This window comes from Acipenser ruthenus, chromosome 41, assembly GCF_902713425.1.
Source record: "Acipenser ruthenus chromosome 41, fAciRut3.2 maternal haplotype, whole genome shotgun sequence".
Taxonomy (NCBI): domain Eukaryota; kingdom Metazoa; phylum Chordata; class Actinopteri; order Acipenseriformes; family Acipenseridae; genus Acipenser; species Acipenser ruthenus.
Window position 1 is genome coordinate 4467963 of NC_081229.1, and position 23014 is coordinate 4490976.

General features: G+C 41.6%; 1 protein-coding gene across 6 annotated transcripts; it reads right to left on the minus strand.

The window, feature by feature from the left end:
* Nucleotides 1-1626: 1626 nt before the first annotated feature.
* Nucleotides 1627-22931, minus strand: LOC131696851 (valine--tRNA ligase, mitochondrial-like). 6 transcript variants are annotated; one of them, XM_059010898.1, is made up of 31 exons: nucleotides 22688-22931; nucleotides 21917-22016; nucleotides 20860-21087; nucleotides 20253-20334; nucleotides 19797-19897; nucleotides 19312-19433; nucleotides 18573-18639; nucleotides 17898-17995; nucleotides 17223-17304; nucleotides 16458-16577; nucleotides 16201-16309; nucleotides 12994-13082; nucleotides 12045-12135; nucleotides 10997-11124; nucleotides 10575-10678; nucleotides 9663-9744; nucleotides 9202-9278; nucleotides 8456-8543; nucleotides 8028-8136; nucleotides 7715-7785; nucleotides 7446-7571; nucleotides 7153-7257; nucleotides 6848-6916; nucleotides 5755-5833; nucleotides 4816-4943; nucleotides 4152-4304; nucleotides 3082-3297; nucleotides 2753-2864; nucleotides 2492-2667; nucleotides 2177-2326; nucleotides 1627-2035 (listed from the first exon to the last, which is right to left on the minus strand). In XM_059010898.1, the coding sequence occupies exons 3-31, from the start codon at nucleotides 21076-21078 to the stop codon at nucleotides 1955-1957; spliced, it is 3234 nt and encodes a 1077-aa protein (XP_058866881.1). In that variant the 5' UTR covers nucleotides 21079-21087; nucleotides 21917-22016; nucleotides 22688-22931; the 3' UTR covers nucleotides 1627-1954. The 6 variants fall into 6 exon arrangements, with proteins under 6 accessions (XP_058866881.1, XP_058866880.1, XP_058866877.1 ...); XM_059010897.1 differs by having other exon boundaries at nucleotides 21884-22016; XM_059010894.1 differs by having other exon boundaries at nucleotides 21884-22016; nucleotides 22683-22931.
* Between the last annotated feature and the right edge of the window lie 83 nt (nucleotides 22932-23014).

Here is a 23014-nt window from a genome sequence, read left to right on the forward strand (position 1 = left end):
TGTTCCTTTTTTGTCTGAAATAATAATTCGTAGTCCCCTGAAAGAGTTAACTTTTTGAGCGCAGGGCTGGAGTGACTGTGTGAAACACTGGTTTTAGAACAGGTGTTATTAATTAGTACCATCTCAGCTGTGCTTTATTTACCATTCTGTTATCGAGTAACAACCAAACAGCTGACCTCCATAGAAAACAGGAGAGATGTGTCCAGATGCAATTCATTCACAGAGTGTTGCTATATCTCTGTTACTTAAAAATAACAAAACAATGACATCCACTTGGATTTCTTACCTCCCAAACAACATGACTTTACCTAATTACTCCCTATCAACTTCAAACACAGCATATAGCATTATAGGCAACTGGAAAAAGGTCCATAGGAAAACAACACTATCATACATTTTAATACTGTCTTGGACAGCATAGAGTTAATAAAAGATGCTACAGTCAGCACTGTGCTATCCCGGATTGTTCTAAAATCACACTGAAGGGGAGGAGGGTCAGGAACACTTAACCAAACTCCCCACTCCTTTTCCTGTTTTCTTCCTCCCTCTGTTCTTCCACTTCCTGTGAGGATGTGAGCTCAAGTGACCTAGTAACCCATGGCAACCATAAACCCCACCTGACAGTTGACAAGACAGATTCACACAGCCACCAGTATCACGAGGAGGCAATAAGGAAATTCACCCTCCACACTACGTACATGGAAAAATCTAAGTGTGACATATCATTCTGACCACCTCAATAACTTGTACTAAAGAATGTCCAAACCAAGTTTCAATTTTGAATGTCATCCCAGGTTTTTAACTGCTACTGGTAAAGAGGCAACTCCACAAAAAAACTGATCAGTGTGTTTACAGAATGCATGCTAAAATCAGACTATTCACAGTGCTGTGTACACAGCTATTTTAAAAAAAAGAAATTAAGTTCCATGTTTTTGTTACTTAATCGAAATCCTTTACAAAACTAAAATGTTGCGCTTGGAATATACACAATATACAACACAGAACACAATGCACTCAGCTGTATGGCCATTAAACTTCCCTGAACCTTTTCATTGCCTTTCATTCACTTTTCCAGTACATCATGAGATTATCACAGTGCGACGGTTAAAAACACAGACGCAGGAATGTAGCTGCCTCGTACGAGAATCCTTTTTCAGTTTCAGAAAACACTGATTCTATTGCTCCAATACTGATTTAATATTATTGTTTAAATCTGCCATTGTGCTGCTTTGAGGTTGTCTGGAGAATCCTAGGTGCCAGGATTGAACAGCCTTCCTCGTTCCATTCAAATCATGTGAAAATGTGACCTTTCAACTCTGTCACCCCCACCTAAACATTAAAAATTACCAGAACTATGTATGTGAAACACAGATGTTGGCTTTAGAGTTTATACTGTAGTAGCTGTACAGTATTTATGCAGTCAATTCCATTTACCCATCAGCGCACCTGCCACCCCCAGAATGTAGTAAACATGAACCCATGAATCGTGTTTCATTGTGCACATGATACTGAACACTGCAGCTTTAAACGATACTGGAATACAAGTTAAAGTTGCCAGCTTCACTGTGGCACAGTTGGAGAGGTCGCGCTCTATTGAGCTTGGGAGAGAAAGGGTTGCTTTTCGTATTGAACACATTGTTTTGCTTTTATTGATTTATACAACCTAACATCCAGAATACGAGACGTTTTCTCAGTCATTATATGAAAACGGGACTTTGGGAAGCAAAGACATGTTAAAATCCTGTTCCTTAAAGTTTGGCTATCCAATACTTCCTCTGTGGGAATGACATGATGTTTTGTACAGGTTGGTTTTGCATTTCAGTTTGTAAGTGGCGCAGCCCCTTCTCAGTCTCTCTGAGTGCCTGGTACTGCAGCAGCCGCCCCTCTACAGACTCAGTGTATCCACTGTGTGGTAGAATGTGGTACTACACACTGTCTACTGATTCAGTGTCACTCAGTCTCGCTCAGGTAACATGCTCCTGAAGTTCTCGATCATCTGCTGGGTTCTCTCCAGCTCCGTCTTTGTGGAAGAGATCTGAAATTAATGGAGGACATAATACCGTGACTCAAAATAATACTCAACCACTGGTGGGGCATCGGCATTGTTAAAGACTGGTTTGCTGTCAGTACTGTCTACCTTTCAGCTGCGTGTTTAAAGCCATGGTTATATTCTCACCCTTTGTGTGTTTTCCTCCCGGATGTGCTGAGGCACTCTCTCCTCATACTGTTGAACCCAGGTCCTGGCCACAGCCTGGTCCAGCTGGGCCTGTAGCCTCTCCATGCGCCCACCCAGCTTAGCGAGCTCCTTCTGAAGATCAACCAGACCCTGAAACACACAGCAACAAGATCGAAACCCAATCAAATACTGCACGCCCTGACACAATCGAATACATACACACTGGTGAATTATCATTTAGCAGACGCTTTTATCCGACTTAATATTGAGCTATTACCATTTTTCTCGTGATTTCCAAGCCACTCTGTCTCATACCTGTATCTTCAGGTAGACCTGGCAGGAGTCATTGACAATGCCAACTGCACAGCCACTGGGAGCGCCCTCTAGAGTTGATAAAAGGAATAGCGCCCCCGACCGACACAGAGCCTGAACAGGAGTGCTGAAGGATTCTAATATTTCTCTGAAGCGCAGCTCACTGCACTGGATATACACTGAGAGACAGGGAGAGAGAGGTGGGAGTCAGTTAGTAATGTGTGGCACAGAGCCACTGTCTTTCTCACACTGTGTCACACTTACACTCTGGTCGGGCTTTGGTCAGCTGGTACTCTGCCCGCAGTGACCTCACTACTCTAACTACTTCCTGGACAAACAGGAAGTTGGCCTCTTCTTCAGGAGAGTTCCAGTGAGCCTAGGGGGGGAGGGAGGGAGAGAGAGAGAGAGAGGACATTATCAAATTCAAAATGCATGTTATTTTTTTCTCCTGAGTAAAATGATGCTGTTTTAATAAATATGTGCAAAATGTAATTGGCTTTTTAAGGTCCAGCGCTTTATTAGCACAGATTTACTCAAAGTTACCAAGCTTTGACACCAACCCCCAGACGCACATTCACAGTCTCAGCTCTTACCAGCTGGCTGGGCGCTGGGTACGGTGCCACGCTGATGCTGTGGTAGCTGGGTTCCTGTCCAGCTGGCTTCGGCAGTCTCTGCCACAGCTCCTCGGAGAGGTACGGCATGAAGGGAGCCAGCAGGGAGAGGGCCTGTCCCACACACAGGAGAAGCACCTGTCTGGCACTGTCTGCCTGCTCCGTGGAGCCTGTCTGCAACACCGGCTTCACACTCTCCTGCAAGACAACACACACACACGCACGCACACACACACACACACACACGCTGAGTCAACGCCAAGCTGCAGTGAACTGAATGCAAATCGAGTCTGTCTGTGTGCGTTCCAAATTCCATCCCCCCGTGTGTCTCCCTTACTTTTTTTGCATATGGAAAACCATTTATCCAGTTGTGATGAAACTGCTTTGCTTTCGCAGGTTATTGTGAGTATCAGATTGTGGGGGTGTATGGAGATGCCTCTGTCTAGACATCCGTCTATCTGTATGTTACATTTTTACATGCAGCTTAAGAAAATGAGAAGCTATTTCACATCCTGTAAATCAGTCATTTCAAAATATTTTACCACGATGCTAAATTTGCAATTAATATACAGCCTGTCTGTGAATTAGTCAAATTTGTGAAATATCAAATTGAAACATGAGGGAATTCTATAACTCTGTTACACACTGCGTTATTGTAAATACTCAAATTTAAAATAAAAACATCCATTTGTTTTTCATTCTAGACCTAGCTTTATTTTGTGTGGTTTTTATTGAAAAAGAGGAAAAAGGCTGACGAAGGGACTACTGTTAAGTTGCTGAGATTCATGGCCAATCGTGAATCGACATTGCAGTTTAAGGAATTTCAGGTGCCTCAGGTATTTTTTTCTAAAGCAGGCAACGTCAGCCGTACCAATATTGAGAATAAAGCACGGTCAGAACTCAATACGGTACGGCTGACGTCATGAATGAATTTGTGATGCGCTGTGGAATACAGTGGGCGCTCTGATTGGCTGAAAGATCCTCTGCAGTCTATAATAACACAGTTTATTAAATCACCCTGGGTATCTTCCAAAGGCCGCGTTGCTTCTTACCAGGTAGACATCACAGAAGCTGTGGAGCCAGAAGCTGTGAACGGCTACAGTGACTGCATGAAAGTCGTAGTGCTCAAACCCACGCTCACACTCCACAGCAGCGTGATACAGTCTGCTCAACACCCAGCGATCCATAGCACTGGCAGGGCTCACCTGAAACACACGTGACAAGGGCTGGCAACTCTTTCATCCTCATCCATTTTCATCATCTTTACACTCATTCTACCCCATTTGATTGTTGCCTCACACAGTTCTCAGTGCTCAGTGCTTGTAGCATTGTTGGGAGGGCTTGATCTGCAAAGATGCCTAAATAAACTACAGCAGCTTTATCACAGGCATCACATGTCACACTTCATTTGTATTTCTAAATCAGGGCAATGCCAAATCCAAGCTCTTTGGCCATGCAATGCATATGTACTGGGGAGCTTGTGGGAAGTCTGAAGAGCAGAGGGGCCCTTATAAAAGTTTACCACAGTATTTTTGCAGTTTTGCCATGGTTACACTGGGCATGTAGACCATATACCTTGGTTTGCCATGTTTAAGAAGCTTTACTATACCTCACTATTCTTTACAATGCTTACCCATGCTTTCACTATGTTTCATTCCACTTTGCTATGCTGCTCCTATGGTAAACTAAGGGGAGAGAGAGAGAGAGAGAGCTCACCTCCTGGAGGGGCAGTGGTTCGAACTGGTCTCCCAGTGCTCCCAGTGCGAACTTGACGGCATTCCAGATCTTATTGCAGAAGTGCCGAGCGGTCACAACCTGGCCAACGTCCAGATTGATGTCATCTCCTGCCGCAACAAATGAGTCACTGGAGCGCACAATCCAACTGATTCAGCAACTCGTACCACAGTGTTCCTGCTCCACTGCTGTACATACACAATCTGACAGCAGAGTTAGAACAAAGGGACCGGCCATATAGAGGATACGCCAGGAGCGGTCATGAAGTACTGTAGTTACTCAATGAACGAGGATAGCTGAATAAGCAACAGGTATAACGTATGGAAGTATTGTTAAACTTTCAAACAGACTACATCATTAACATATTCTCACCATGTAACCTTGTATTGCCATGTAACACCTGCAAGTCGCCTTGGATAAAGGCGTCTGGCAAATAAACTCTTAATAATTTCCTAATTGAATAGCAGCTAATTAAATTGACACTAAACAATACATTGAGTGAGAAAAAAATGTGTAGTCTCTTCAAAAAAGGCTTTGAATACTGAAAGCATGCATGTGCTAATTACTATAAGGAGTAAGGTTCGAAATAGGAAATCCAGGATTAATCAATCAGTGAATGTTATCTTGAGGCTGGCAAAATAAAAGCCATGGAGATCAATAAACCATGAATGGATTTTGCATCTGTACAAGTACAGGCATAGGGACATCTGCCCCCTTCTAGCCTCTAGTTTCTGACACTCGCAATAACTTGTGCTAAAAAATGTCCTTACCAAATTCCTCATAGCTAGATAAGCAGCTCTCTTTATATAATTTATATATACATGTAAGTGTGACCTACAGTCAGACAGACAAAGCCTGAAAGAGTTTCTAAGCAGGTTTCATCACAATGTGGTAAGTCATGGCTCTCTAGCTCTCTCTCACCTTGAGAGCGATAGGAACACAGTGCAAACCTCAAGGCGTCCGTCCCACACTCCGGAATCCCTCTGGGGAAATCACGCTTCTGCAAACCAGGAGAAGCAGAGGAAACAGAGACATCACATACTGGAGATAACAGATACTGGAGGTGCACAGCTATGGCCAACAGTTTTTCATCACCTTGAATTTTTAGGATTAAGACATAATAAAAAATTGTATAAACAAAATGTAGATATTTTATTTAACATCAGGTATTCAAAGAAAATGCAAATTGATCATCGCAAAAGTCTACCAGAAGCCATAATAGTTGTACACTTATTTCATGTTGGATTTCAAAATGTCACATTTTTCAATTTGTCAGTATTTCATTAAGGATATGGAAAACTACAAAGCGGTGTGGAATTCAATATGTTAACATAACATTATTCAGCGGGTTTCATTCAACTTTATGAAGCAAACGCAGCTAATTCTATAGGGTGATGCAACGCTTGTGGCTACAGATGCCGCGGGAAACCCAACTGGTTGGAGGCATTAAGTTAATAATATATTGGAATGGAGTAACCATTTCCAGTGTTTATTGGCTATACACAGATTATTATTTTTTGTATCGGGAGGGTGTTTTATTGTTTATCAGTTAAAACCAAAAATCAGAAGCCCTACTTACAAACCACTACAGCGCCACCTTGAGTGATTTTCAATGCCACCAAAAACCTGAGCTGGAATGACAGCCCCATATGTACAGTAGGGAGGGGGGACTTTATTTGCTATAATATGTTATAAATGATCTGATGAATTCTCACATTCATATCAAAAAGGTCTTTTCATTGCTGAAAAGTTTTCTTGAAGAGGACTAGCGCCTGCATTCTCCTTCCTTCTCAGAAATCACGATCATTTGAAACTGGCACGTCTTTTTGATCTGCTAATTTTGAAGGTTGCTTTGTAAAGCTGTTCGGAGGTCAGTGAAGGGGCTTGTGTTTATTACCTGCAGGAGGCACACGCAGGGCTTCACTAAATAATTCCTGCAGGTTTTTTTTATGTAATTAGTACTAAATGCTTCTGGCAACAGGTGAAAGGAGGTTCAGGTTATTCTTGGGCTCACCTGTCCCTCCAGTGCAATTGAAATCTCTCTGGGATCCAGGTTCCCTTCTTGTACTTTCTCATGCAACCGCTGGGAAAAAAAATAAAACACCTTCAAATCCAAGTCCAATATCTCTATTTTGCAGAAAATAAAAGGTTTTAATAGTAGAATATTGCTCTTATTATAGACAGAATAATGTACTGGTAATAGGTTGTAGTAGAAACACATATCTTTGGTATTAGGATGCTAGTGGTCCATGAAGAAAAGTCCTTTGCCGTGTCAAAGACGGGTGCGTAAAATTAGGGACCGTCTGCAAAGTATTGTACCTGCAGAGACACGCCCGAGATGACGTCTAAGGGGTCGATGACATTTCCCAGAGATTTGCTCATTTTCCTGCCGTGGGAGTCTCGGATCATTGAATGCAGAAATACCTGAAGAGAGGAAAAATAATCTGTTCAATTAAGTAAGGGATTCAGTTAAACACTAATGGATAATGGTTTCCAGTTTTCAGTTGAATTGGAAATAAAAAAGGTAAAAGGGTGACACAAATGTTTTATGGCTACACACACACACATGCTTAGACAGACAGGTTTCAACTTGGTAGAAGTAACTGGCTCACCTGGCTAAAAGGCAGTTGACCGGTCAATTCCTGTCCTAGCATCACCATACGCGCTACCCAAAAAAAGATGAGGTCACTTCCTGTCTCCAGCAGGCTGTTTGGGTAGAACTCATGCAGATCTGGGGTCTGGAAACAGGAAGTGATGTCAGTCTGGACTCAAGCATTGCATACACATTGAAAGTGTTCCAATCGATACAGGGCTGGTCCTAACAATGTAAATGAGGGTTCAAACACAAAATGGAAAATTTATTGACAGCTGCAGTCCCTACCTGTTCCGGCCAGCCCAGCATGGCGAATGGAAAGAGCCCAGAGGAGAACCAGGTGTCCAGAACATCAGTGTCTGAAACGAGACCTTGATTATAATGCAACAGACTCAACACAGGGTTAGATCAATGCTAGCGGGCTCGGACTCTCTCCTGCCTTTCACCCCTGGAGGCCTGGGTTCCAGTCAGCGGGGGCTAGGTACCGCAGACAGAGAGCCAGCTAATTCAATAGCTTCGTCTGCATTTCACCTCCGCAGGATTGGTTTCAATCTGGCTGGGTGGCATTGATGTCATTTCCAATTGGGGGAGGGGACTTTACCTTGTGTCACTGTGATTAGATTTTCAGGAATCCCAAATTTTTTAGCAGCAGACCTTTTGACCTCTTTCTGGTTCCGCCCACATACCCAGAGTGCATCACTGTCATCCTGCTTGAAAAGAAGGACCAGGGTGAAATGTTAAAACTGCAGACAGACAGACAGACAGTGAGACAGACAAGACAGTGCCACATAATCATGTTCAGTTTCACCACTTCAATAATCTTTGTTGTTCGTTTACTACATTCTTCCATTGTGTTTCATTTGAGCTTCATTAACACGAGTCATGACTCCACAGCAATGAGGGGCGCTGTGAAAATGCCAATGAAGCCAATAATTGGGTTTTAAAATATCAACAGGTGCAGCATGTTATGGCTTAACTCACCAATAAAACTGAATTCTAACAATGCAAAATGCAAAAAATACACCTTACCTCTTGTTTATCACATGACCCAGGGAAGGAAACGCGATAGGCTGGAATCTGGTGGCCCCACCACAGCTGTCGTGAGATGCACCAATCACTGGAGAGGGAATGATGCAAAGGCAGTTAGTGATTGGCTAAATTCCATTAAGGCCAAGGCAAGACAATTACAGAAGATTTCAAAGTGAGAGGAAACTTATCCGCCTTCCAACCTGCAGCTAAATCTGTCTTATAGACAAACTGGTAAGACAACAACATCTGCACAGAAGGCTCTGGAAGAATGTAATAAAGAAGCATTGATCCGGAAATCCTTGTTCAGTGTCAGATTACTGAGCGTGACTGTGTGACCTACAGCTTCTTTCCCTAATGACTTTGAGCCAGTAACAGGCTTTCACCCCAAAAACACTGCTAGGGTGAAATGACCTAGGAAGAAAAGCAATAAGAGACTTCCTGGCAGGCAACACAAGCAAACTGAGGACTTTCTGTAACCTGGTGTAGTAACAGATGTTACATGTTTGCTGTAACGTGTTTCTTTCAAAACTGCACATTTGAGGCTCATGTAGCGAATGCAGGAACAAAATGGGAATACAACCTCTAATTGTAAATGTTTAGCCCTAGTGTTTAAACGTTTACAGCTGGCCTCATATAACCTGATTGCAATGCTGCCTTAGTTAAGGCAATACAAGATTCATGCTAACTGGGGTGAAACACAGGCTGATAAACTCTCAGGTTTCCAGCATTCTTTCCAGTTCTGGTACCTGATGTTCGAGAGCCAATTTTTCCAGGTCTTCTTGTGGAAGCTGGGAATGATGTCCAGTTGGCCGTCATCCACCGCCTTTGGAACAGAGCACAAAACATTCCGGAATCCCAGAATTAGGACTTTCACAACCGTTTATATTATATTTAAATGTGTATGCCAACTGCACTGTTGCAATAACTGCAACAAGGCCATTCAAATTGAAAACCAGAGTTAAAAACTAGGCGATCTTGATTACTTTAATCCGATAAATCGATAATATCATTAACTGAAAGGTTTGACACCCTGAGTTGGGACCTTTGAACTCTGTGGGCTCTGTTTTGTGATAAGCAGGTTGATTAAAATCTCAATATTAGAGTAAAGATACAAAAAATCACTAAAATATCAGATAAGAGAAGGGTACAAATATCTTTGACTGGCATTTGTAGCTGTATATCCACCAAATAGATGTCTTTCTCTTACCTCCATTGCCCTGCGTGCCATCTGATCACAGCGCAGAAACCACTGGCTCTTTAGCAAGGGCTCCACAACATCCCCTGAGCGACTACACACAGAGACAGAGACACAGCCTGAGTGCTCAGAGCATTGCAGCTACTCCACGAATAAGGACCGCTGAATAACCCAGAAGCCCACATGTGAAATAATCAAACTGCATTTGTTTGATTAACAGAATACCTCATTAATGTTCATGTATTCTGTTGACAAAACAAATGGAACTTAGGGAAAAGACTGTGTGTTAAAACACATATCAAGCAGCTGCATTCAGAGAATTACTGTCCTTGGGTCTTCTTAGCAACTTTTATCAATGGGATTGGTCCATTCTTTGTTGGATTTGAATGAATGCGAGATTCCAAAATGAGATCTACTTCTATAGGACATTCTCACAAGATTTCAGCTATCCCATCAAGACCAAAACAAGACCCCAAATGGCCAGATAGAGGCAGCGTGTTTTTGTATCTTGCACACTGTTCAGATCTTTATATTTAACCTCTCAAAAGCATTGAAATAGTTCAAAGAAACATTTTTAGATTGCCTGCAGGCCAACATGCTTAAATCAACCTTCCCTCTCTTGCAACAGTCTTCCCTTACTGAAGAAATCCCTTAAGAAATCCATCAGTAAGAAATACCACAGAGAACACATGTGGTAATCCTTACATCCTTTAGAGTCAGAGTGTTGCAGGGGGGACAGCTTTACTTAGAGAGGAGACATGCTTGAGAGACATTATGAGGCCATCGGGCCATTTGAAACTTTTCAAAGTTTTTTTTTTTTCTAAACAAGAAGCGTGCATTATTTAATCTAACTGTGATATTTCACACCAATGCCACGTTGCTCTAGGACATGTGGATTCTGCCGTGTAGACTAGCTCTCGTTACCTGCACAGAGGTAGCAGCATGGCATGTTCCTGGGTGCTCCTGTACAGCCCTCTCTCCTTCAAGGCATCCAGGACTCTCTGCCTCGCCTCGAATCGCTTCACCCCCTGACTCGGAAAAAGAGAACACTTTTGGTTTGCTGTAACGGCTAAAGTTGGGTGCTTAAAACGCCACCTTCCCCTAAAAGAGCCTTTAAATGATAGGGAGGTGGGGTGTTTGTCTGCTTTTTCCATCAGTGTTGTATCCTTGGAGGTACACACAATGCAGTCCCACTACTATCCTTAAACCGAGGAAGGTATTGAAGACCTGACCACAGAACCCCACTTTCTGCAGGAGACTTCTTTAACTCTCATTACAGTCTGCAAGTTAAAAAATGAATAGATTTGCTTCTTTCTTTCGTTCTTGTCCGGTCTGCACGTTTGTACCTGCAGCCAGTCTCCACAGAGCTCCGTCATGGTGCCTTCTCCTCCAATCACAGAGAGGCGTGGGAGGGCGTGGCGCAGCGACACCTCGAAGTCCCGCGGGTCGTGGGCAGGGGTGCACTTCACAGCTCCTGGGGAGAATGTAGGATTGAGGAGAGAGAATACAAACTAACTGGCCTGTAAATAGGCCATTCCCCACATAAAGAATTCCTATGTGTTATGTTAAGGGCTTTCCTTGGAAGACAGCTGCATATCCCAGTGGCAAGTCATTTGATACAGACGATCCTGTACTGTCTAATATGGGGGAGTGGATTCTAATGACTTCTATTTTAGCAAAAACTTCCTCTGTTTTCTATTTATAATAGAAATAAAGAAAACATGTATAAAGTTATTGCAGAAATCCAGCATGAGGTTTCAAAAACATGGTTTCAAGTTAAGATGGTTTTCAAGTTAGGGCAGCAGTGTGGAGTAGTGGTTAGGACTCTGGACTCTTGACCGGAGGGTCATGGGTTCAATCCCAGGTGGGGGACACTGCTGCTGTACCCTTGAGCAAGGTACTTTACCTAGATTGCGCCAGTAAAAACCCAACTGTATAAATGGGTAACTGTATGTAAAAATAATGTGATATCTTGTAACCATTGTAAGTCGCCCTGGATAAGGGCGTCTGCTAAGAAATAAATAAACAATAATAATAAGATTTGGTACCGTTAATTTTGCTTCATAAAGTCGAATGAAACCTGCTGAATAATGTTACGCTAACAGATTGAATTACAAACCGCTTTGTAGTTTACTTAACGAATAACATTTGAAAAAACGTGACATTTCAAAATCTAACATGAAATACTGTTCTACTAGTATGTTTTCCAGTAGACTTTTGCGATATCATTTTGTAGTTTCTTTGATTACATGATGTTAAAGAAAATATGTAAATCATGTCGCAATCCTAAAATTCTAGGTGATGCAAAACTTTTGGCCATAGCTGATCGAGTGTTTAAAGGAGCAGATGCACTGCCCAGGGTGGGAGACGCTACAGTGAGATCAATCTGGTTACCTGTGCCCAGGTGGGGGTCCACCAGTGGGTCAGTGAGAATGGGAAGCAGTCTCCCAGTAAAGGGGTGATGGGCGTGACGGCCATGGAGATTCTGAAGAAGAAATCAAAAAACCTTACATAGAGATCACAGACACACAGGGAGCAGCCTTGATGGGGCTGAAGGGACTTGACATTTTTCAAACCCAAATAGCATATTTTGACCGAAATGACCATGCAGATCTTGTTTTCTTTGTTTTGTTGAGTGCAACTTGGATTCAGTATTCGAATCGATTTGTGCTGGCATATACACTGAGGATGGTGCGACAGGATAACTGTGCATCCTGCATTATGTAAGGAATTGGCAACTACTCATTTTGCGTTAAACATTCACATGCATTTGCAGAGGCTTGCTCTCAGACGCATGCATGAATGTGCATTGGTTTTGCTTGTCTCCATTGGCATGTTAATAATGTAAAGGGAAAATGGATTAAGTGGAGGGGGCTTTAAATGAACTGGGGTATATTTCAACAGAAAGATCCAGTCCGAGGGACTGCACAGAATGATGTGGATTGCACTTGAGCTGTCCGTGTGGGCACTTCTGTATATGAAAGAGATTACTTTCGCTGTTTTCAAAAGCATTTCCCAGAATAACCCCCTGAATGTAGCTCCGTACTATAGCTTCCATCGCTGGTACCAGACGGCGCTTAAAAGGGGCTTGTTCAGATCATAATGTTCTGCCGACAACAATAAGTGTGCCTGCAGCTGAGATTTTACTGAATTTACTGGCTTTCTGATCCCGATTACAGATGGTGAAAAAAACTCATCGAAGCAGATACATCAAAAGGATGACAGAGAACACACGGTTTTTAAACAGGTAAAAAGGAGGTGATGCAAATTATCCTTAAATATCACCTCAATTGTTATTGTTCCAAATACTGAGCTGTGCTCCAGCCTAGCTCATGTCACTTACAGTGTATCTGGGATCCTCTGGATGAACAATTATAGCAACGTCTCCTAGCATTGTCTCTGGGCGTGTGGTGGCCACACTGATCTCCCCCTCTGCAACACAGAAAGACACAAAAATGAACAGCCTCGTTTAAAACAACCCATTCATCTTCTTGAGTGCATCACTATATCATTTTGAGTGAATGGCCACCGTATTGTTTTTTGATCGACAGAATCGTGTTGTGACATTCTTAGAATGTTCTACTTGTCTGCTGCATTCCGTTCTAGTTCTAGTTCAAGTTCTAGTTCTTAAAAGTGGAATTAGCTAATGACATAATTCCATCCACCCTACCTGTTGGGGCTCTCATTTTCTATGTTGGCCTGTAGCAGGGCGAGTGCCCTGCACGTGTGTATTTAGTGTTGGTTATATAATTTGTATGTGGAATGGGTTTATTTTGTGTCATTTTGGGAGCTGATTTGTTTAATTGAATTATTGTTTACAGACGGGCGCTCGATTGAGACTTGCTGCCTGCTAGGCTTGGTTGAGGGGAAGGGCAGCAGGTGATTGGCTGGGCTGGACCTCAATCAGCAGGTGGGCGGGTCTTGATCGAGTGTCCGTCAGGTTAAAAACATCCGCGGGAGATGGCTCAGGGCTGCTGCAAGGCCTGCCGTTTTCACGGCACCTTTGATTTATAGTTTATGGTATTGTGTTTTATTTTGCACTTTTTGTACAGCTTGATGTACTAGTCCTCTGTGCGTTACCATCGCTGGTAACGTCACATGACCATCTTTATTTTACTTTCGTTTTGTGTTTGTTTATTTGTGAATGAAACCTGTGCGCCTCTGCCGGCGTTTTCAACACCACCACCTCTGTCTCTCTGTATGCTTGAACAGCGGCTACCCACACGCGTGACACGAGGAAGACCCTGTCACATATGGTGTCAGAAGTGGGATTCCGCTGCATCCTGCCGAAGCAAGGCTAGATGGCTACGGAGAGACAGGAGGAGCAAACCCCTGAAATTTTTTGGGGGGGACAAGGGCAGACCGCAGGTAACCCCGAGGGGCTGCTGAAGGAGATGGATGGAGCCGCTGTCCTTAATGGAGCCGAGAGATCCCGAACGCCAGAGAGGCCAAGGAGGGTCCGTCCCCGAGAGCTGCAGAAGGAGGAGTTCCGGTCCTGGAAGCTGGCGAGGGAGGAGCTGGAGAGACTGCCTGCCCGGGAAGCCAGCGGGAGGAACTGCCTGCCGAGCGTCAGCAAAGGAGGACCTGTCGTTCGTGGGAGATCGTCTCAGAAGGAGGCGGGGCAATCCTTCGAAGTGGAGCCCCGTGAAGGGACACTGGGTTTAGGGGGTAAGCGGGGTTGAATGGGCGCCCCCGCATAGAAGCCCAGGGGTGAGAATAAGTGTTGGTGAATAGTTATAAATGTTAGTTGATTATTGTTAAATGATTTATTGGATAAATGATAGTTAGTTATTGATAATGTGAGATGATTATTGTAGTGATGTTAGTAATGGTAATTATAGGAATGATAAATGAAGGTTAAATGATGATAGTTAAATAGTGATAATAATGATGATCAATTATAATGATAATAGTAAACTAGTGATGTGTATGGTGAAGGTAATAGTAATAAGGATTATGGTTAAATTGATAGTAATACTTGTGGTGATGGGAATATTGATAAGTGATTAATGATGGTAAATAATAGTGAATGATAGTGTAGCTATAATTGTGGGGATTTAACATTGGAGCCAGTTAGCTGTCTGGTGGTTGGTTGAGGCTGACTGGGCTCTAATGTTCCCTCCCACCCGCCCATATGTGTTAGAATAGGATTTAAAGAAAAAAAAAAAAAAAAAAAAAAAATTGGGGGGATGGGGAGTAGATATAAAAAGTTTTTTTTTTTTTTTGTTTTTGTTTAGACTGCGTGGGTTTTGTAAGATGTCGGTTAGTGTAAATTTGTAATGTGATGATCGTAATATTAAATAATGGTGTTGTCGGATGAACCCTTAGGGTTCATCCTAAGGAGGGAGGTATGTAGCAGGGCGAGTGCCCTGCACGTGTGTATTTAGTGTTGGTTATATAATTTGTATGTGGAATGGGTTTATTTTGTGTCATTTTGGGAGCTGATTTGTTTAATTGAATTATTGTTTACAGACGGGCGCTCGATTGAGACTTGCTGCCTGCTAGGCTTGGTTGAGGGGAAGGGCAGCAGGTGATTGGCTGGGCTGGACCTCAATCAGCAGGTGGGCGGGTCTTGATCGAGTGTCCGTCAGGTTAAAAACATCCGCGGGAGATGGCTCAGGGCTGCTGCAAGGCCTGCCGTTTTCACGGCACCTTTGATTTATAGTTTATGGTATTGTGTTTTATTTTGCACTTTTTGTACAGCTTGATGTACTAGTCCTCTGTGCGTTACCATCGCTGGTAACGTCACATGACCATCTTTATTTTACTTTCGTTTTGTGTTTGTTTATTTGTGAATAAAACCTGTGCGCCTCTGCCAGCGTTTTCAACACCACCACCTCTGTCTCTCTGTATGCTTGAACAGCGGCTACCCACACGCGTGACACGAGGAAGACCCTGTCACATGGCCTAACAAACATTTTCAAAAAAGGTTAAATATTAGTATAACTGTGATAGTCCAAACTCATACCAAGTTTCTCTTTAAAGTAGCTTCAATATATAAATAATAATTTGTTTGTACTGTCCCCTTACCTTGTTATGATGTTTGCAATCATCTGTAGTGGTTATCTTTGACATTACTCAAATGTTGTATTTTGTTACGTTTTTTAAGGTGCTTTGACTATAAGTTTGAGAGTTGCTCTTCAGTTTTAGTTGTCGGCCACAAGATAGATGTAACAAAGGATTTATCAGCATGTCTTTAAAAAAGTAAACGCCAGCGCCATCTAGTGATCTGCAACTTTGGAAACAAGTTTCCAACAGTTTTCCAATAGTTTTCCTGACAACATACTGCTGTGCACTAGATGGCACTGGTACCAACATGAAGGCATTACATCAATGCCAGGTAACTAGAATCAAATCTGAACTCCTGAACTCATTGTCTCAAACATATAAAAAAAATAAAAATTAAACAGAGTATTTGAGAACCACTCAGACAGATTGCATTATAAAAAGCAAAGATTTGTCAAAAAAATAAAAAAACTAATCAAATGTAAGTGAATCTTTGAATGGTGTTAGATATACAATGATGTATATCTCTATGCATTCTTATTACCTTCCCCTTCCAATGGATATGCGAAGGTGACCATCGTTCCAAAGGGGATTTTCTCCTGGTAGCCTGGGACAGACAGCAACGTCCGTCCAGTCAGCTGGACACTGTCCACCTGCGTGAGAGAAAGCGCTGACCATGAGGAACCAGAAACTAGCTTCCTAACATTACAGTTCTGCTTTTCCTTTCCCAAAAATACAAAAACCTCTCTTTGGTGTGAAGACCTTGATAAACAGGCTCTAGATTTGTACCAAGCCACTGACCTCGATATCAGAAATGGCTGAATTGAGGGCGCAGGACCAGTTGACCAATCGGTGACCGCGGTAGATAAGCCCCGCCTCCTGGAGACGCACAAAGGCTTCCGTCACCGCCGATGAGAATTTCTGGAGAAAAAATAATAATTAGCAACACAAATTCAGTATTGGCTATAGGGTTTACGGATCGCAATCAGCCAAACTAAGAGTTTGTTTAAATTAATTCTAAGCAATCCACTTTCTTTCCTCTGATAAGCTTTATTTAGGGTTATGACAGGTCCCCCTCTTTTGCTTCTCTTGTTTTATCCAAATGAATTAAGGTTAGGCCCACATTTAAAATACGCTGCAGACAAACTGTTGCATCCTGGTACCTTTGCTGTAGATCACATGGTCTAACTGCAGCAAGGCAATAGAGGGACCAAGAACTACAAGTTTTCATCTACACAACTTTTGCATAACCCAAATAGCACTTAAAGAGAAAGCAGCTTTAATTGTCATTTTAATAGCTTTTTTTCATTACTATGTTATGGTGTTAGCAATACTTCAGATTGGTTCTGGGTTCTTTTGCTGCAATATTGAGTTATTTGTACTGAAAATATTATTATTATTTAACTAAAATTTGCTTGAATGCAACTCTTAGCTCAGTTGACATGGTAAGCACAGCTTGAACCAAGTTACAACAACTTTGGGTCAGTCCCTTCAAACTTACAAACGTAAGCTGAAGCTGAAATAGCTAATTTTCTGATAATGAACATGAGTCTCAGCCCAGCTTACCCTGTCCATAGTAAAGCATGCTCGCTCCCAGTCCAGCGAAGCTCCCAGCTTCCTTAACTGGTGGTAGATCTCATCTCCTTTCCTTGAAAAGTGTGAACGCAATGCAAGTCCCATTATCAAATACAGCACTCCAAATAGGACTGGAGGGAGTCACTTTCAAGTTTCAATTTGACTAAACAGGCATTCGAGTATTTAAAGGGCCGGTACCTACAGCTATGGCCAAAGGTTTTGCCTCACCTAGAATTTTAGGATTGAGACATAAAAAAAAAAAATACACTAACATAATTTAGAGCTTTTATTTAACATTATGAAATCAAAGAAACTACAAAATGATACAGCAAAGCTGGAAGCCATAATAGTAGTACAGTATTTCATGCTACATTTTGAAATGTCACATTTTTTAATTTGTCAGTTAAGTATATGGAAAACTAAAAAGCGGTATGCAATTCCGTTAACTTAACATTTTTCAGCAGGTTTCATTCGACTTTATGAAGCTAAATTAGTTAATTCTATAGGGTGATGCAAAACTTTTGGCCATACCTGTACACAACACTAACTACTGTAGGCTATAGTACTGGTACCATATCTTAACTTGAACCCATATAAACGATCATGATGCCATTAAAAATATTTTAAGTTCAGTTTTAAAAGCCTGCATGTATTCTGCCGACTCACTGTTCCTTCCATCTCCAGACCTCGTGCTGAAATTCCTCCCTGCTCAGATCCTGTCTTCGAACCCTCTTCTCTCGATACAGCCTTTTCTCTACCACTGCCTGCGAGGGACAAACAAAGAGAGTCAGTAACATGCAGGTAATTACCAAAATGAGAAATGGTGACCCTCACGTTTTTCAACACCTACAAATACAATGAAACTTTAAAATGTTTTAAAGCAGTGACAAAAAAAACAATTTTCTTTCCTCTTAGTTTTATTACCATGTCCTTCCCTTTTATTGTGCTGAGAATATTTTAGTTCTTCCCTTTTTTTTTTGTTTACATCAGTTAATATGAAATATTTCTAATACAACACTATAAATGAACTGCTGTTTCCTAGTACCTTTGCTGTGACTTGGTCTGCTTGAGGCGAGACCACTGAGCTGAGTTTGAACTACAAAAATCGATGAACTGATGAGCTACCAGAAAACAGAAACGACTTCATATAAGCATAATAGTCTTTTTAACAAGTATAAAATACAAGCCAAGAACTAAACAATCTTCCATGGTATAATGTTGCTAGTGCAAATACAAAGGTAAGCACATGGATTTTCTATTGATTGTTTTACTGTGTTGTAATTAGCGATTACCCTTGAAGTGTAGTCTGTAGGTAGAACGGGGTGGATAATTGGGACTAACCTGTGTTGCAATACCTGCATGGTCGCATCCTGGCACCCACACCACCTTGCAGCCTTGCATACGTCGCCTGCATGACATTTGAATGTTATTTGAATTTAAAATGTTTCTTACATGTTTATGGTGTTTGCGATCACTCTGAGTGGATTTGTGTTCTGCTGCTTCAATGTTTTTATCATTGTTCTCTAAATCTGCATTTACTGCCCCACCTATAAATGTATAGTATAGACAGAGAGTCGGTGGGGCCCGCAGAGGTGGTCACATTGCTACAGGATTTGAATGGAACGAGGAAGGCTGTTCAGTCCCGTCACCTAGGATTCTCCAGACAAGCTCACAGCCTAGTGAATCCATAATCCAAAACCACTGAGAATGATCGAAAACCCCATAACATATTCTGAAATCTGATTATTATTATTATTATTATTATTATTATTATTATTATTAATTATTTCTTAGCAGACGTCCTTATCCAGGGTGACTTACAATTGTTACAAGATATCACATTATTTTTACATACAATTACCCATTTATACAGTTGGGTAAAGTACCTTGCTCAAGGGTACAGCAGCAGTGTCCCCCACCTGGGATTGAACCCATAACCCTCCGGTCAAGAGTCCAGAGCCCTAACCACTACTCCACACTGCTGCCCTGATAGCTGTTGCTGCTAATGACTTGATGTCATATAGCAGGTGGGTGCAAAAAGAAGCCAAAAACAAATGTCCCATAATGCCTCTGGACTCACCAGCGTGCCAGGGAATCCTCTATGGCGACTGTGAGGGCGTGGCCTAAGTGGAGCGATCCAGTCACATTGGGCGGAGGGATACACAGGGAATAAGTGCGTTCCACGGCATGAGGTATGCGGCTCTAGTTTCGGAAATAACAAAGAACGGATCAATTACTTTGAATGAACATTTTTTTTCAAATGATGTTAGTCCTTCTGAAATACGCTGGAGTCTCACAAAGCTAGCTACCCAGAAACGCATGATTTTCTTGCACATTGCTAGACTAGAGCTCTTTTGCAATGAGAAATGGCAAAATATATTGAAAAAAAATCTTCTTCCTTTATATTAATAAAGGCTTATCAATGCATAATTATATTACTATGCATAACAACACATTTATTTAGCTTCTTTCTTAATGAATGCCAAAGAGTTCTCAATGCATCGATTGCTGTCTGATAACCGATTAGGAAATCGGGTGCTGATCGCTCCTCTAAAAGTAACTCACGTGATATTCTGGCTGAAAGAAGCCTTGTTTCTCCCACCAAGCATACCAGCAGGCTTCGACATACTGTGGGCTGTAACCAGCAGGCAATGGCACTGACGTGTCTGCACAGAAATACACAGACAAAGTAAAACACTGAGAAAGGCAGCGTATTCTTTCACAGTGTACTTCAAAATGTATGATTCAGGTAGGGATTGCATTGTGTTAAATGATGGACGTTCTCATATCAGCTTTAAAAAAGTACCAAATAATAAACCTTTGCAAAAACTGGATCACAAGGTCTGCAGCACGCTAATCTTGGGGATAAGTGCATCAACTGGACTGTCATCACGGTCTGCTGCTTTCTAAGCTAAATGTGCTTATTGTGGAATGTGTATAAACCAGGCAGTCGTCAAAGTCTTCTGCTTTCTCATAAGGTTGGGTTCATGGAATAAAATGAACAGATTCAATGACTGTTACCTTTTTTCTCTCCAGGCTTGGTTGGGATGCTGTAAACTATCGTCTCTTTTTCTGTCCATTTCATCTGCCTCTCCTCACAAGCCTGCAAGTGCCCAAGGGATTTCTAGTCATTTCAGCAAATATATATATATCTAGATATTTCAGCAAAAAATGTCCTCTTTCAAGACACTTCTAAAAAGCTGCGCAGTGAGTTGCTTTGAAAAAATGTCTGCCCGTGGATGCGCAGCTGTAATTTCTATCCCCACTGCAAGGATGATTTTGTATATAGAGATTTAACTCAAAGTGGCCACAGTTTCAGAGGGGGCAGAATCTATAGCTGCGCGGCCCTAGTGATCATTTCTGAACCTTCCTTCAAAAATGTAACTTTGAGGAGTGGTTAAGAGGGAATGTTTTGGAACAGTCAGTCTGGTAAACAGGCACAAACAGAATTAGAGAATGATAAAGCACATGAAACAATATTACACATTAAACAGGTAATATTAAAAATGTAGATGTACACAGTATGACATTCAACCCTTAATTAGAAGACTTTAGCAGCTTGAAATGTCATTTTAATTACTTTTTTTAATGCTCATCAACGCTTCTGTCTTATTGTATCATGACTCACGGTTCCTCGTGCATTCTCTGCATGGATGGCTGCCAGCCTCTCTCTCTGCCTCCTCTCCTTCTCGCTCTTGTCTCTCAGCAGTCGGCTGGGGTTCGAATCCGGATGGGTGGGGCCAGCCTCTCTGCTGCTGTAGCTCCGCCCCAGCCAGCCTCCTCTAGTCCCTCCCCCACAACGCAGTCGGAGAGCCACTGAGCTGCCATATCTACACAAACAGGCCATCAACCAGGCCTGTAATACCAGCACAAACACACAGGTTTACATATACACATTGAACACTGAAGTTCAGGGCACAGTCTCCCTATTGGGTAAGCCATTTCAGAATGTACTGTTAATATAACACACACCACCTGGCCACTTTATTAAGACTACTCAATTAGATTTCACCCTGAAATAAAGAAGCACATTTGGTTTGTGATATGATGTGTGCCCTCTACAGCACCTTAAAGCTGTCCTAGTTTATTTGATCATCAGCGTGGATCAAGTCTGTCCAACAATGCTGCACTTGTATCCGGATATCTACTTTCAGGTCCTAATAAAGAGGTAAGGCAGTGTAAGGCACTACATTGTGTCTCTTTTGTAGAACAGATACAGATCTCCTGCAGTCAAGGCACAAGGACAACACAGGTGAAAATCAGAGACACCCGACACACAACGTTTTAAGTTATTATAAAATCACAAAAAGACTGTACTCAGGAATTACTATTAAACATATAAAAGTTACTTTAGAATTGTGCTGTACGGTCTTAGCACATCTGTACATAAGATAAACTGGAATTCTGAGTCCTTAACAGTGATTTCTTACACATCACTTATAATAGTGCAAACAGGTGCATTCACTCATGTACTTCAGAATGGAGGGTGCACTTACACACCACATAAGCACATTATTATTATTATTATTTATTTCTTAGCAGACGCCCTTATCCAGGGCGACTTACAATTGTTTCAAGATATCACATTATTTTTACATACAATTGCACATTTATAGAGTTGGGTTTTTACTGGAGCAATCTAGGTAAAGTACCTTGCTCAAGGGTACAGCAGCAGTATCCCCCACCTGGGATTGAACCCACAACCCTCCGGTCAAGAGTCCAGAGCCCTAACCACTACTCCACACTGCTGCACATTTGCTTGCGAGAGGGACTGTTAGAAAACAGCTGAAGAGAAAACTAAAAGTGAAAATCTGTATTTTAAATGTAATTTACTCACATTTTTCAAAAGTTGAAAATAATCACATTTTTGAGTTACACAATAAAAAAATGAACATGTTACAGACTCTACTTTAAAGTGCCTGATGTGTTGAATTCTAGTGTTTTTTTAATTAATTTATTTATTTTTGCTTTAAACCATATCAACTTCAATGTCCATTATAATTGATATATTTATTCAAAATTACTAAGGGCTTTTAGTTGCAATTTTTTGAATAGGTGGGTCTAATTCAGCTCGCAAATAAAACTATATCATAAAAAAATCGTGTTGTATTTCCTGAGCTGTGATACAGTCATGTATAAACTCGTACACAACTTTGTCTAGCAGTGAGTGTCTATTTAATTCAAGCTTGTGTCTCTACAGCTGAAACTACCATCGGCGGCGCATACAAACGATTAAAAGCAGACCTTGTTGATAAGGATAGTATACATTTTTTGGAAGGATTGTGAAAACTGTAGAAAATAATACAGTATGGAATTTAATGGAAATAATACGACTTAATAAAACAAAATATGAACAAACTTTGCTGTGTGTACGTTTTAAACATATACATTACAATACCCAAATAAAACAATACATTATTATAATATAATAATAAAAGTAAGTGTTCTTACTTCACCTTGTTGTTTTCTTTTCTCAATAATTCTCGTTTTTTAAATCATGTTCAGTTTTGACGGCGCTTATTAAACTGCCCTATTGTTCTAAGATCAGGAAACAGTACATATTCTGAATTGCATATTGCAGTGTGTCTCTTTTAATTGCATTTCAGTAAAAAATATACTCTCTGTCAGTGACACTCCTCCGCGCTGGGCGACACCATCTTGTTGGCCTTTCACCCCACCGTGCTCAGAGCCTTCCTCCTGGTTTCCATGACGACTGGTACACAAACTTTTCTATGAAACGCTTACATTGGCCCTAGTTTAAAAAACAAATACGTGCCGGTGTT